Source organism: Tenrec ecaudatus, chromosome 2 (assembly GCF_050624435.1).
Source record: "Tenrec ecaudatus isolate mTenEca1 chromosome 2, mTenEca1.hap1, whole genome shotgun sequence".
NCBI classification, from domain to species: Eukaryota; Metazoa; Chordata; class Mammalia; order Afrosoricida; family Tenrecidae; genus Tenrec; species Tenrec ecaudatus.
In genome coordinates this window covers 201,103,132-201,118,456 of record NC_134531.1, presented here as the reverse complement: position 1 = coordinate 201,118,456, position 15,325 = coordinate 201,103,132, and the positions used below count along the sequence as shown (strand labels likewise).

The 15,325-nt window shown below is 36.3% G+C and overlaps 1 protein-coding gene across 1 annotated transcript; it reads right to left on the bottom strand.

Annotated features, from left to right (window-relative positions):
* Positions 1–8,094: 8,094 nt before the first annotated feature.
* LOC142441247 (olfactory receptor 13G1) lies at positions 8,095–9,018 on the bottom strand. Its single transcript, XM_075543298.1, has one exon. It carries the CDS (start codon positions 9,016–9,018, stop codon positions 8,095–8,097), a length of 924 nt encoding a protein of 307 aa, XP_075399413.1.
* Between the last annotated feature and the right edge of the window lie 6,307 nt (positions 9,019–15,325).

Below are 15,325 nucleotides of genomic sequence, written 5' to 3'. Positions count from 1 at the left end.
AAAATAGTTCAAAATCATATTTTAAGGCTCAAGCATAAAGGTCCCTAGGGGGCCGTATCTCGGACTGTGTTTTTATTATGTTACAATGGACCTCAGAGGATTAATTAAAACAATCTTGTAGTTACAAAGAAACTATGTAGAAGGACTTGAGTTTTATGTGTCATAATTTGTGTATGAAGATCAAAAGCTCTCCTATGATAATGTTTCCATAGGGGAAGATATAAATGAGAGACATTGGTATCCAGGAAGGAATTCTAAGAATAGAGGAATATATTTATAAGGAACAATTCCCAATATTTTGGAGACAACTCCTACTCCAATAGAAACTAACAGTGTAAAAATGTGATAGGAAACAAATCGAAAGACTGGGACAGACATAATATTGTAGAAGTCCATCTAGTTCTCTAGTTTGAGTTGGAGGGTGGGACAATTACAGCTACTCTAAGGGATGATATTTTGTTTTCAGTCAATAGACGTAGCAATATAAAAGTTTGAGCTATTTTTTCTTCAAATTTGAATGAAATCATTTGAAGAACGGCCCCATTTATATTTTGGAATTAGTTTCATATACAAATGCAGTTCTGCATAATGAGGACAATCACATAATTATATAACTGATCCCATTATTGAATTAGAAGCATAGCATAGCTTTACATATTTATGTATTTACTTATTTCAGAAGAATGGCAAACAATATTAAATACTTTTATCTACTTTTTATGCGTTCATTGAGTGACTCTTTTTCCTTTTGCCCACAATATGCCCCCTTCAACTTTCCTTCCTAAAACTTCCTATTCTGATTTTAATTTAATTTTTGTAGTTTCCTTCATTGTGGTAAAAGATAGTGCAGGACAGTGAATTGTTCAAAGTGGCCTTTCTAGTCATAGTCTCTGGTCCTCTCACCAATTGACTTTTACCTGATGGGTCTGGTTGGGAGAAGGTGGGGAGGACACTGATAGAATTCAGATATAATAGCTTTTGAGTATGAATCATTGTGATTATTGGGATTACCCTGTTCCATATAAAATGAGCCCTCTCCAAAGCAAGCTGGGGGATTTCATTGCCAGTAAGAGCCAGGAGATGAGTGTGTTCTCTAGACCAGGAGAGCCCTGCACAGTGTACTAACTCCTTGATTGGTAAGACAGCATTGATATCTGAGGAATAGCAGAGAAGCAGTAAAATCAGAACCAGGAGCCATTGCATGAGACAAAAATCTGTTATTTTGAACCCACAGATCAAGTAAAGCTGAGTGCTCTGGGACAGGAAGCTGCCTTGTGAAATGGAATACCTCTTGACATTTAATTTAGGAATCTGAATTTGCTGAGGCATGGAGCTGGCACTGAATATCTTTAGGTTGAGACTTGCTGGAATTGTTCATCTCTGTGCATTTTATTTGGGGAGCTGGATTAACTAGACGATGGACCATAGAGCTGGGTGTCTTTGGATTGCAGTTTATAGTGGAATTACATGCTTTGGGCATTTATTAGCAGCCCTGAAATAACTTTGAGACACATTTCGACTGAACAACACTCTCCTCAAAATTTTCACCTGATTGTAACCTGTTATTGTCCACCATAAATTCTATAATCATGAGCATTGTCTGTGAGTTCTGTATGACCATTGCAATGACATATTAGAACCGAGCTGAAAAAGAAAATGTTGTACATGAAATAGGATATATAAAAGACAAAACTTAAAAAAAATTAAACAGTGGAAATGTACAATTCTAGACATTCATTGTATTTTCAATGTTGTACAACCAGAATCAGTGTGAATTCAAAACTTTGCACCATCCCAAATGGAAACTTACTATTCATTTAGTACTAATAGCCCACTTCTCCTCCCATCTGTCTCTGAAACTCACCATTCTTCATGGGTTTCTATGTATTCAACCAATCTAAAACATTGAAAATATCCTTTTGGGGTCAAATTTAATTCATGTAGCCTAAAGTGTGTGTGGTTCATCTATGATGTAATATGTACCAGGACTTAATTTATGCTTATAGCTAAATAAGATGTCATGCATGCCAGTTTGCAGTATTGTGATGGCTTGCCTGTTACTGTGATGCTGGAGCCTATGTCACTGGTATTTCCAATACTAGAGCTGCTCCATGAATAGGGAACAGGTTTCACCTCCAGACTAAAGAGTAGGCCTAGGATATGTACTTCTGAGAGATTGTTGTTGCTCTTAGGTGCCATCAAGTGAGTTACAAACGCATAGTGACCCCATGCACAATACAAGGAGACACTGCCCCATCCTGCACCATCTTCCCAATTGTTCCCATTCTATGCATTGTTATAGTGACTATGTAAGTCCATCTCATGAGGGCCTTCCTCTATTTTTATACCCCTCTGCTTTACCAAGCCTCATGTCCCTCTTCATGGACTGGTTTCTCCTGATAACATGTTCAAAGTAAGCAAGGCAAAGTTTCACTTTCCTTGCCTCTAAGGAACACTCAGGTCATATTTCTTCAAAATCAGTTTCTTAATCATTTTAGTGGTCTATGGTACTTTCAATCCTCCTCATAGCACCACAACTAAAAAGCATCAACTCTTCTTTGCTTTTCTTTATTCAATGTACAGCTTTTGCATACATAGGAGCCCAGTGAATATACCGAGGCTTGGGTCAGGTATATGTTGATAACATCCTTGCTTTTCAATCCTCTAAAGAAGTCTGTGGGAGTAGACAATGAAAACTTTATGAAGAGCAGTGGAACCTTGTCAAATACTGAATAACCCATAAAATCAGCAGAAATTTCTCAGATATAGTGTCAAATATGAGACTATCATGTCAGAAGGCACTCAAAATATGACTGAGAAAGAGATGCCTTCTCAAAATAGTATCAAAACATACATAGATGGAGTAAAGCCATTGGAACCTTTATTTGCTGATGGGACAGGAACCAAAATTAGAAGAAATAGCTCCAAACATCTATTAATAATTTGAACTTAGAATATGCAAACTATGAATCCAAAAAAATTGGAAGGCATAAAAAATTAAATGGACCACTTATAGATCAACATCCAAGGCATTCATGAGTTCAAATGCTATTGTCCATTTTGAATTAGACAACCATAGTTTGCTATGACAAGAATGACAAATTCAACAAGAATGGTGTCACATTCATCATCCATAAAGGGTATTTCAAGATCTATCTTGACGTATAATTCTGTCTGTAAGAAGATAAAATCTATCCACATAGAAGGATATTAAATCAGTGCAATTATCAAATTTATGCAACAACTGGTAAGCTGATGAAAATTTGGGAACCTTCTATCATTACCTTCAGTGTGATATCGATCAAACATACAATCAATATGAATTGCTAATTATTGCTTATTGGCATGCAAGTGTTAGAAACCAATATTAATAACTAGTAGTTGAAATATATATTCTTGATGATAGAAAAAAAACTGGAGATCACATGAAAAAGTTTGCTTGACCAAAGACTTTGTCATCCTAAATACTTCTTTCTTCAAAAAGATCAACCAGATTTTACAAGTGAATTTTTCCAGGGAGCATACACAGAACTAAAATTCACTATATAAAATCAAGTTGGCTACATCTGTTGGAAGGGACAATGGAGAACCTAAATATCCTCAGACACTCTGAGGCCTGGGCTTGAATACAAAACAGACTATCAATTATTCATATGGAAGTTCAGGTTGAAGTTAGAAAAAAAATGAAAGAAGTCAATGAGACCCAAAATATAACCTTCCTTTTTGTGCAACCAAATTACAATAACATCTCAAGGATAGATATGAGTCATTGAACAATAATGACAGAAGACCTGAAGAGCTGTGGGGTGCAGTAAGTTTATAATACATGATTAAAATAAGAGATAATTAAAAAGAAATTCAACTAAGATAGGACAGCGTGGATGTCAGAAGAGACTCTGAAACTTGCTCTTGGTCTTAGGGTACCAAAGTACATGGGGGAAACAATGAAGGGAAATAGCAGAACAGAACATCTTAAAAGGTATCTTAAGAAGAAACAGTGGAGTCATACAATGAAATGTGTAAATACCTTGAACTAGAAAACCAAAATGGAAGGGCAAGTTCAGCATATTTTAAAATGAAAAAAACTCGAGAAGAAATTCAAGCCTCAAGTATCAATATCAAAAAGTTTTGTTGGCAAAATAATGAACAATGCAGGACAATTAAAAGAAGATGAAGGGATACAGAGTCACTATATCAAATGAACTACTTATGGACACATCAATGCTTATTCCTCTATCCACAGCTTTGCTTCCTAGATCATACTTAAGTTTCCTTGTACCTTCCTTCTGGTCCACCATCATGCTCCCCATACTTCTGCCTCATAGTATTTCCTTTCAGCTAGATTGCTTTTGCGCCAACAGCCCCAGGATCTCTATGTCCTCCTCATTGTTTATTTTAATCCTCTAGTTGTTCCCATGTCTATCTATCATACATATAAGTGAAAACAGACTGAGTCCAATTGTATCTGTTACATCATACATCAGTGGTTCTCAACCTTCCTAATGTTGTGACCCTTTAGCACAGTTCCTCATATTGTGATGACCCCCCATATAAAATTATTTTTATTGCTACTTTATAACTGTAATTTGCTTCTGTTATAAACCAGGCAACCCCCAAAGGGATCGCGACCCACGGGTTGATAACCGCTGTCCCACATGAACGAAAGAAAGATATTTAATAAGCACATATAAAGAATATAAATTGACAACCGCAAGTTGCCATTTGACCTCAAGCAGGAATGGCCCCATATCTTGGACTCAATGTTGGCTTCTGTTGCTGGCAGATGGGACACTCAGCAGTGGCAGTGGCCAAGTCAGCTTTGCTGAGTGGAAGTCTGTGTCGCTGCGGCCATGCATAAGCTCCATCCCTGCCACTGTGTCAACATTGTTCATGTGCACATTGGTCGATGACAGGAGTGGCAGAGGAAAGAGGAGGACCAGTCTCCACAATGCATTTTATCTTATGCACTTGATTGTAAAATCCTCTTCTTCAGAGGTAACGCTTTTGTGAGTGTTCACGAGGGACAAATGCTTTAATTTGTGGCCCGTTCAGAGAGGTCTATCCACATATCTCTTCCCCACACCTCCTTGTTACCAATTTTCCAATCATGCTACTTCCAATTCCCTGACCATCCAGCCAAGCCATTAGCCACAGCCCACGAATCAATATAAAATTTCACATGTGGCCATTTTTCCTTGCAGGCAAACTGAATGGTCAGGTGTACTGCTCAAAGTTCTATTCATTGGGAGGATTTCCCTTCACCACTGTCCTTTAGGAAGGTCGCAGAAAAGAGCAGTAGTGCTGCTGCTGTTCTTCCAAGTGGCACCTGCACATCATGCAGAGCCATTTGTAAATCAAGCATGACTTTTCTGTCTTCAGATAAATTATCATAAAGAACTCCTGATGAGCTACAACTGACATGCACACAATCGCGAATGCACTAAACCATTTTCATCTGCGAGCCTCTCTTTGGAAGGAGGATTTCCAGACGTAAAGATGATATTTGACACTGCTGGTTTAGTGTATAATATATAATAGTTGTGAAGATTTTTATTTTCTTTACATTAAATTGTAATCCATATTGGAAGCTATAGTCCTTGATTTTAATATTTCAAGTCATCCTTATTTTCAGCAAGCTAATTTGTGTCATCAACATATCACAGGTCATTAAATAAATGTCCTCCAATTCTTTATTTATCATTTTATTGGGGGTCCATACAATTTTTATCACAATCCAAATATACATCCATTGTGTGAAGAACACATGCACACCTATTGCCATCATCATTCTCAAAACACTTGCCTTCTACTTGAGCCCTTAATATCTGCTTCTCATTTCCCCCCTCCCTCCCCTCTCCCCTTACCTCATGAATCCTTCATCATTCATGAATTATTATTATATTGTCATATACTACACTGTCTGATGTCTCCCCCCACCTGCTTCCCTGCTGTCCCTCCCCCAGGGAGGAGGCTATCTACAGGTTGTGGTAATCAGTTCCCCCTGCTACCCCACATTCCATCCACCTTCCTGGCATCGCCACTCTCACCACTGGTCCCAAAGAAGTCTTCTGTCCTGTATTCCCTATGTTTCCAGTTGCCATCCATACCCATGTACATCTTCTGGTCTAGCCAGATTTGTAAGGTAGAATTGGGGTCATGATATTGGGAGGGGGGAGCATTTAACAACTAGAGGAAAGTTATATGTTTCATCGTTGCTACCCTGCACCCTGACTGGTTCATCTCCTCCCCACAACCCTTCAGTAAGGGTTGTCTGGTTGGCTACGAAAGGACTTTGAGTCTCCACTCTGCACTCACCCACATTTTCAATGTATGATTTTTTGTTCCCGTATGCTTGATACCTGATCCCTTCGACAGCATGTGGTCACATACGCTGGTGTTTTTCTTCCATGTGAGCTTTGTTGCTTCTGAGCTAGATGGCCACTTGTTTATCTTTGAGCCTTTAAGACCCCAGTCGCGATATCTTTTTATAGTTGGGCGCCTTCCGTTTTCTTCACCACATTTGTTTATGTCCTCCTATTCTTATGATCCATTTTTCTTCTTACATTATAGCTTCTCAGATTATCTACTCAGAAATACAGATTGAATAAGAATGGTGAAAGGAAAGAACCCTGACACACACATTTTATTTCACTCAGTATTTCCTTATCCTTTGCTCATTTATTAAGCCGACTATGGTTTATGTAAACATTTTTCTGATTCTCTGTTTTTAGCCAATAGCCAACTGATGTCAATACTTATATCCCTTAGACCACATCCTCTTCTGAATCTGGCTTGAATTTCTGGCTATTCATTTCAATTTATATTTAATGCTGAAATCACTGTTGAATTGCCTTCAGCAAAATTCTAATTGTATGTACTATTAATAATATTTTTCAGCAATTTCCACATTCTTTTTTGTCATCTTTCTTCAGAATGGGTCCAAATATGGATCTCTTTCAATAGGTTGACCAAGTGATTGTCTTCAAAATTTTTGACACAGGTAATTTATTCCTTCCAATGTGTCATCAGCTAATTGAAACATTCCCATAGTTATTCTGTCAATTCATTGAGCCTGTTGTTAGTAAAAGACACTGCATATTAGTAGCCTCATTTTGTCTATTAATTTTCACCTTCTCCAATGTCCAAGTGTATGTACATTTGCCATTTATGTTGTTGTAACACGTATTTTCAATAAAGAAGCTATAAAAACTTCTTGGACATAACCAAACATCTTGAGGGTATGAATGACTAAGCATGGAGGCTCAGCACCATAGTTTCTTGGGACGCCAAGTTACTTAACATAACATTGTCCACCAAGACAATGCTATACATCCTACTTTTGTGAAAAGCAGCTGAGGTCCTAAAGCATTCTGAGCTTCTAGTGTGTAACTGTTGGTCTCTTCCATTCTGGGGGATAGAAAAATGAAGAAAATCAAAGATGCATGGAAATAATTAGTCCATTGGACTAAGGAGCCACTTGAATATCTAGATGGTACCTGGCTACCACTGCCAGCTGCTCTGAAAGAGATCATATTAGAAGACACTGGGCAGAGTGGGGACAGATAGATGTAGAACAAAACACAGAATCATAAATGATGACTAGATTTATGATCATATAGAGACTGGTGGAACTCTTGAGACCACAGTTCTTGATCCCTTTAAGGTCTGGGAATACACTCGCCCCCATAGTTCAATTTTCAGTCCACAATATACAGGTTTCTAAGGGGAACAATAACAGCGGGAAGTATGTACACCTTAGCCTAATCAACACTTTGAAATCAATGGACACCATTTGCCCAGGAACAAAGTTCGGAAGGTGAGAAAAGAAGGAGGCCTGGAAGCAGGAAACACAGGGGGGAAGTGGGAGAGGTGATGCTGCATTGAGGGGATTGCAATCACGATGAAACAACGTGTGTGAATTGGTGAAGGGAATACTGCTCTGTTCTACTATCTTCACCAATACACAATTTTAAAACTTTCTGAAAATGTGAGTGGGCAATGAGGGAAAGAGTCAACTATTTATGATTATTACAATCTGAAATGCTCTGAGAGATGATTATTGTAACATTGGGAATTGATGTCTCCTTGAAACCACTAATGTTTCAGAGAAGCAAACACTTTCCTAATCCCTGCCTGCATTTCCTTATTCCGAAAACTATACACAATTGGGTTTAATGTCGGTGTCACAAGAGTATAGAGCACAGCCACCACCTTGTCCCTGTCAAACGTGTAGCTAGAAGCAGGGCGGATATAGGTGTAGATTACAGGGGAATAGTAAAGGGAAACCACTATGAGGTGAGATGAGCATGTTGAAAAGGCTTTCTTCTTGCCTTCCGCTGTGCGTATTCGGAGAATAGCGGCAATAATAAAACCATAGGAGATGCAGGTGAGGGTGAAGTCACCTACGGCCAGGGTGATGTCTGCAAAGTACACCATCACCTCGTTGATTCTCACGGGGCTGCAGGACAGAGCTAGCAAGGGAGGTATCTCACAGAAGAAGTGGTCAATAGCATTGGGCCCACAGAAGGTGAGCTTCAGAATGAGACCAGTGTGTACCCATGAATTGGTTACTGCAATAGCCATGACAATGCTGAGCAAGGCAACACACATGTGTTGATTCATGATAGTGCTATAGCGAAGGGGGAAGCAGATGGCTACGTAGCGGTCATATGCCATGGTGGTGAACAAAACCATCTCAGCTCCAAGAGACCATGTAAAGAAGTAGAGTTGAGACATACAGCCATTATATGAAATGGTCTTCTCTGAGGTGAGCATGGTCCAGAGCATCTTGGGTGCAATGCTGGTTGTGCAGACAATGTCCACAATAGCCAGGGCCAGAAGAAGAACATACATTGGAGTGTGCAAGGCAGTGTTATAAATGATGGCAACGACAATGAGCATATTCCCAAGAAAAGCCACAAGGTAGATGCAAAGAAAGACAGCAAAGAGGAATTCTTGGATTTCAGGATTTCTGGTGAGACCCAGAATTATGAATTCAGTCACAAAGGTGTGGTTCATCCTGCTGTGGTGATTAAATTGTCTGATTGCAGAGTGAATCACTGGGAATTTAAGTGATCTGCATATTATGAGATTTTCTGTTTACTTTGTGCATATATAGTATTAATGATTTAATACAACTTTGTAGTAGAAAATCCCTTTAGATGGAGTTGGCTCTTCCATACAATACCGTATTCTGAGTTTCAGACAGATATCATTCTCTGACTCTCGTTCTTTCATAGATGACTCAGAGAAACTAAAGCTGGTAATTAAGAAGAAAACATTAAAAAAATGAATGTCCTCAGGAATTTCAATATTATTGTTCTGAGTTAAAACTTTCCTGAGAATATTTTATACCCTCATGAAGATACTCCGTGAAATTACAATACATATATCATATTGATACATATATTAATAGGAATAACTGGAATACTGGCCTTAGTACAATGGAATAATTTGAAAAAAAAAACTTAAAACCCAAACCAAATTCACCACCATAGAGACAAATCAGACTCACAGAAACTCATAAATTCTCACCATAATAATATAAAGCTAGATGAGGCCATTTATGTGTTAGTTACAGTTTACATAATAAACAATTTAACTCTATGTCTGACTTGACATATTTGCTCCAGTTTGACAAGTATATTACTAAAATAGAGTAAAATAGCCATTTACTATATTGTCATAAAAGAAAAAGATAACTGAATTAAAAAACAAATTTAGGATTGCATTTATTTTTTTACTATATTTTAAATTAACATTCAAATTCTATTAGCTTCTGAATACTTATTTTAATAAATTTGTAGATGGGGAGTAAATATTAGGAATCATATATAAACCAGAACTAAGCAGCTATCATTTAGTTGGTTCTAACTAACAGGGGTTTGAACAGAAATCTTTTAGAGCAGAATTGTGTCCATTGAACTTTCAATGGCTGTTTTATCAAAAGTACATTTTCAGTCTGTATTGCAGGATCCATTGATTGAACTTGAACCAAGAACATTCTGGTTAATATTTTAGAGTCTGTTAGTTGCTACCCACAGTGTCTCAGATATTATATGGACAGAGTTAATGTTTCTGTAAGGATATCCAAGGAGAAGAAGCAAGTGGCAATAGTTTCCTGAAAGCAGCAAAAAGTAAATTTGTGTCCAATTTTATTCTTCCACAAAGCTCCTCTAGTATTATGACTTCTTGTGTAATTTTTGCTTATTTTCTATGCTTCTCTTTTTTTAAATGTAAAGAATTTTCATGAATCCATGGCTTTCAGAACTATTGTGAATCTAGTAACAATTTCCAAAATACTCCTGCTCTTATTTACAACTTTCTGTTTTTGTCACTATTCTTTCATTCTTAGATCATAATTTAACTCTGTTAAAAGCATGTATAAAAATAATTTTGAATGTCAGTCCTCGGTCCAGTCTGATTTGCGCATGTGGAGTATCACTTATTTAACTGACTTAATAAATATATTTAAGAAGCTCTTCAATTTATTCAAGGTTGTTTAGATGAAGACCTTCTCTTTTGTCTAATGTGTAAACCAAGGTGAGCCTCTTTAGCTTTATTTAGCATTCCATCATAGTACAGTAATGTAACAACCAATGTTACATGGATATAGCCTTTGTGGAAAAATTTTCAGATATATGATTTCATCCTCACACTACCCTGAATCTTTAATCATAAAGACTAAAGCCTCAGTTTAGTTGTGATAAAGAAGCACAAGAACATAGAATTAAAGTAAAATTAACTGGTATTACTTATCTCAATGGATACATGGAGACTGTTCCTTAGATGCTCTGATTCAAAAAAATTAATGTTGCTAGTAACTTTTCTGAAATATGCCTTAATATAAAACCCAACAAAAGTTCCCATCTTATAAACTATACATGAAACATCTGAAAAAACATTGAATTATAGTCATTGCCCCTTAAATATTGTGTTGAATATTGTTTCAAATGGTATTGAAATGGCATGATATAGCCATCTGAACCAGGATTCAGGCATCAAAGCTTTTTTGAAATGAAGATCAATCTCAAAGAAGCATCTCCTTCCGAATTGGTAATCTGAAATGTAAGCCATTTACCTAACTCACAATAAATAAAAATAGAATTATTATACACAAATAACTAAGCAGGCCCCCTTTCAGCTTACCTGAGCTTAGCAAAAAAAGTAAACTAACAAAAACAAAATTAAGTTGCTACCAATTCAATTCTGATTCATAATGAACTGTGTGTCTTAGAACCATAAGGTATAGTAGCTATATTCTTGGAAGTCCTTTCTTCTGAGTTCCTTTTGGGTGAATTTGCCCCTCAAACCATTTGGATGGTAATTGAGAGCCTATTAGCCATAAATAAATATTCATTATTAATGGAATGCCAGTCCCCAAGATATAAAACTCAATTTATCAAAACGCAAATTGCAAGTGAAGAAGGAGGTTATACAAGCTGTATAACCTGAATTAAAAGCAAAGGTGGGGGAATCTGGAAATGTACTCTTTCATTCTCTCCTACATGTCCTCCTTCACAGGAAAATTGGCTCTGTTCCCAATACATGAGTGAAAATGGTTAGGATACAGAAGAGGCTCATCTCGTTTCCCTGGTAGGAGAAGGAATCGACTGATGATGAAACCTGTGTAGACAATATCTACTGTCGTCCCAGTGTGAAGATATTTATTATGCTTTACCTATAGCTATCCAAATATTTGAGGCCAGCAATTTCTTCTGAAATTCTGCATGTGAGATTATTCTGATTATTATAAATGACCCTTCTGTTCACATCTTTCAAAGAATGATGCCCTGATAGTTTATTTTACTAATCTCATAAATCATAAGAAATTTATTTTAGTTCTGTTTTTTACTAGTGATTTTACTTGGAATGATTGACTTGCTATAGTTGTTAAAATTTGTCTGGCTAATCTTGTCATTGATTAATATTAGAAGTTGAAAAGTCAGTGAAATTTAATTAGAGATTAAATTTAATTGACAATAAAGGGAGTGTAAATATTAACTATGAAACATTCTGCCTGTGGTCTTTTAATTTTAATTTGTGCTTTCCAAATGTCAATATCTTCATTGATTAAATAGATATAATGACAGTTGCAAGCTTATAGTGATGTTTTGAAGATTAGTAAGCCATTATACCAATCTGAATCCACAGTAAGCTCTCAATGAAAAATAATTGATATTGGTATTTAGTGCCTCAAATTCACAAATCCAATATATAGATTTTAAAATAATAAGACAGTTTTTAATACCCATTCCAAGAAAAAAAATCCCAACATATATATAAAGAAATTATCAACATGTAATTGCTAATATATATTTATAAGAAGATTCCTGACATATAATTGAGTAAATATCATAATATAAGAATAAGAAGACTAATTATAAACAGTGGAAGGTAAGTCATTTCTGATGATAATAGGATGCTTTTGTAAATCAGACTTTACAATAATTATCACATTACTCTCTTTGACTATAGTAATGTAGAAAATATAATACGTCTAATCAAGTATCAATGGGTTAATGGTGAAAACTCATATATGTACAATCAACATTCCAGTTTGAGATAATGAGTAAATTACTAGCAAGAACATTGGTTTGATGCAATAAAAACATATTTAATTTAATCCTAAAAATGATCATGGGAAGACTAATAATAATGCATACAACATAGCCACTGAAAATCAGGAGTCCTCTAGAATTACAAAGGGAAAAGCAAGAGAGTCTAAAAGTAAAGTCTAAGCAAAATACTAGTGCATGACAATGAGAGATATGAAATATAAAATATATCTGGCAAGGTAGTAATCGGGTTACAAAATTATAGCAGTACTTCTCTATGTATACAAAAATGCTATAATTTTTTAAACCAACTACTTCCAGACATGACTGACTGAATCCTCCATCTAAGACGTCTAATGTCAAAACTCAAGGTGATCTATAAGCTAAGAATATTCTGTTACCAACTTGTGAAGTACAAATTATCCTCCAGCATTACCATAATCATCATCCTCTTTTTTGCATAGAATTTTCATCTTTATTTCCAACATGTTATATAGACCTAATTGTTTTGGGCCTGATTGGTGCAAAAGGTTAAGCTCAACTACTCTTCAAAATATTGGCATTTAAAACCCACCAGCTGTAGTTCAGAAGAATGGACTGCCAATAGAATTCTTAGACATCCTAATCTCAGAAACCCTAACAGGACACAGCTCTACTTTGTAACATCTGGGTTTGCCATGACAAAGAACAAACTTGATGTTAACTGCTTTTTTGTTGGTTTGTAAGTATGTAAAGCAGGTGCTGGAAATTCACAAATATAGCCACTCTCCCTGAGAGTTTCTGAGACTTCAATTCTTTTACTGGGCGGAAGTCCCTGTCTTTCTCTCTTGGTACAGCTGGTGGTTTTGAACTGCTGACCTTTCAGTTATCAGCCAAATCCATAATCACTATACCACGAGGGCTTGGTGGTTATAAAAGTGTGCAATGTACTCTATACTCTCATCATCGTGAATGATTTCTGCCAATCCTCCCTGTTGTTTTGTGCATTCAAGTTGATTCTGACCAAACCATCCTATGGATCTGCCCACACTCCTCCCTATGCTATAGTTGTAATGAGATCAGATTGCCAGCTCTTTTCTCTTGCAGAGCACGTGGTAGGTATCAACTGAACCTTATGGGTAGCAGCCAAGAGTTTAACCATTGCACCATGTTAAATCAGAAGTAGTGCTAGTTGAAATTTGTTCAAAGAGAATGCTGTATTTTTCATCATGTAGCTCCAAAGCTGAAGTGCTGAAAGAGAAGTGAAGAGCAGAGTAGTTACCTATCCTAGTGACTCGGTGGGTTTAAACTCCCTTTTAATTTTTGTTAGAATTTCAGCACTTAACCATTTGTCTCACCAAGGCTCCTTACAAAATAATTATTTAATTATCAATAGAGAAACATTTAAAATTATATATATGTATATTTTGTAAATGATGCTGCATCTTTTTAGAAAGAAATCTTTTAAATTTTGGTATACGTGTATTGTTAAGTAATATTTTCAGGGAAATGTCATCACCTATGTATAGTGATTTAAATTTTTGGCAGTTTCTCCAAATGAATAATATATGCTGTCAATTTCAAACTATTTACCTCATCTTGTTAGAAAGAAAGGTTACACATCATATCACTTACATTCTATAAGAATAATCTTGTATTTTTATGTTTTATGCACATTCAAAAATGAGAAAAGAAATATATTGTAAGGGTAAACTGCTGTGGATTGAAATATAGTTGCCTGATTAATTTTCTTGTGTCTTATTTCCAAAAATAGAATTAAGAACATTATTGCATCAAACATATGACCACTCGGCCCTGGTTTGATGGCAACCATGATTGTTACACAGCGTAGTTATAAATACTCACCTTAGTTCTCGGTAGGGTACCATCATTTTCAAATAGCAGTCAGTGTTCAGTCACCAACAAAATCTCCCCCAAATAAGGATGATAGCCACTGCTGGACTGCTGTCAGCAGACTGATTTCATGCTTGCTTAATAAGGGTTTCTCATCTTTAAAATAATTCAAAGGCATATTTTCCAGACACAAATGCAAAAGGCTCTAGGGTATTCACTATCTTGGACTGAGCTTTTGACTATTACGTTAAAATGGACCTCAGAGGCACAATTAAAACAACTTGCACTAATTACCAAGCAATGACGTGGAAAGGCTGGAATTTGATGTGGCATCATTTCTCTATGCAGACCCAAAGCTCTCCTCTGACAATTCCTCCATAGAGGAAGATATCTGAGTGATGAGAGACACTGGGATCCTCGAAGAGATTCCAAGAAGATATGGGTATTTTTATAACGAAGAATTACAACTGTATGGTAGACATCGCCTACTCCAATAGAAAGTAAACAGTGAAAGGGAGCTAGGAAAGAAATCCAAGGACTGAAACTAATGTAAAGATTGTAGACATTCATTTCATTCTCTAATCTGAGAAGAAGGACAACTACAAGTACACTAAGGACCGGTATTCAAATTTGTATTAATAAGTATCACATTTCAGCCTATTTTTTGTTCTATTTTGAATGGAATCTTTTGGAGAAAGGCCACAGTCACATTATGGAAGTACTCCTGTGCACAAATTCAATTCCCATGCATAAACACAACTATGCAGTTACATTTGAAAATATACCAAGACTGCAGCATTGTTAGCGGCAAGGTTTTTATTACGGTGGTATGGTATGTACGACATTTTTCCTTTGAGCCTTTTCACATGTACAATCAAATTTCATTGGCTCTATTGCTAAAATCGAATTGTAGTCTGAAATAATAATGATAATAA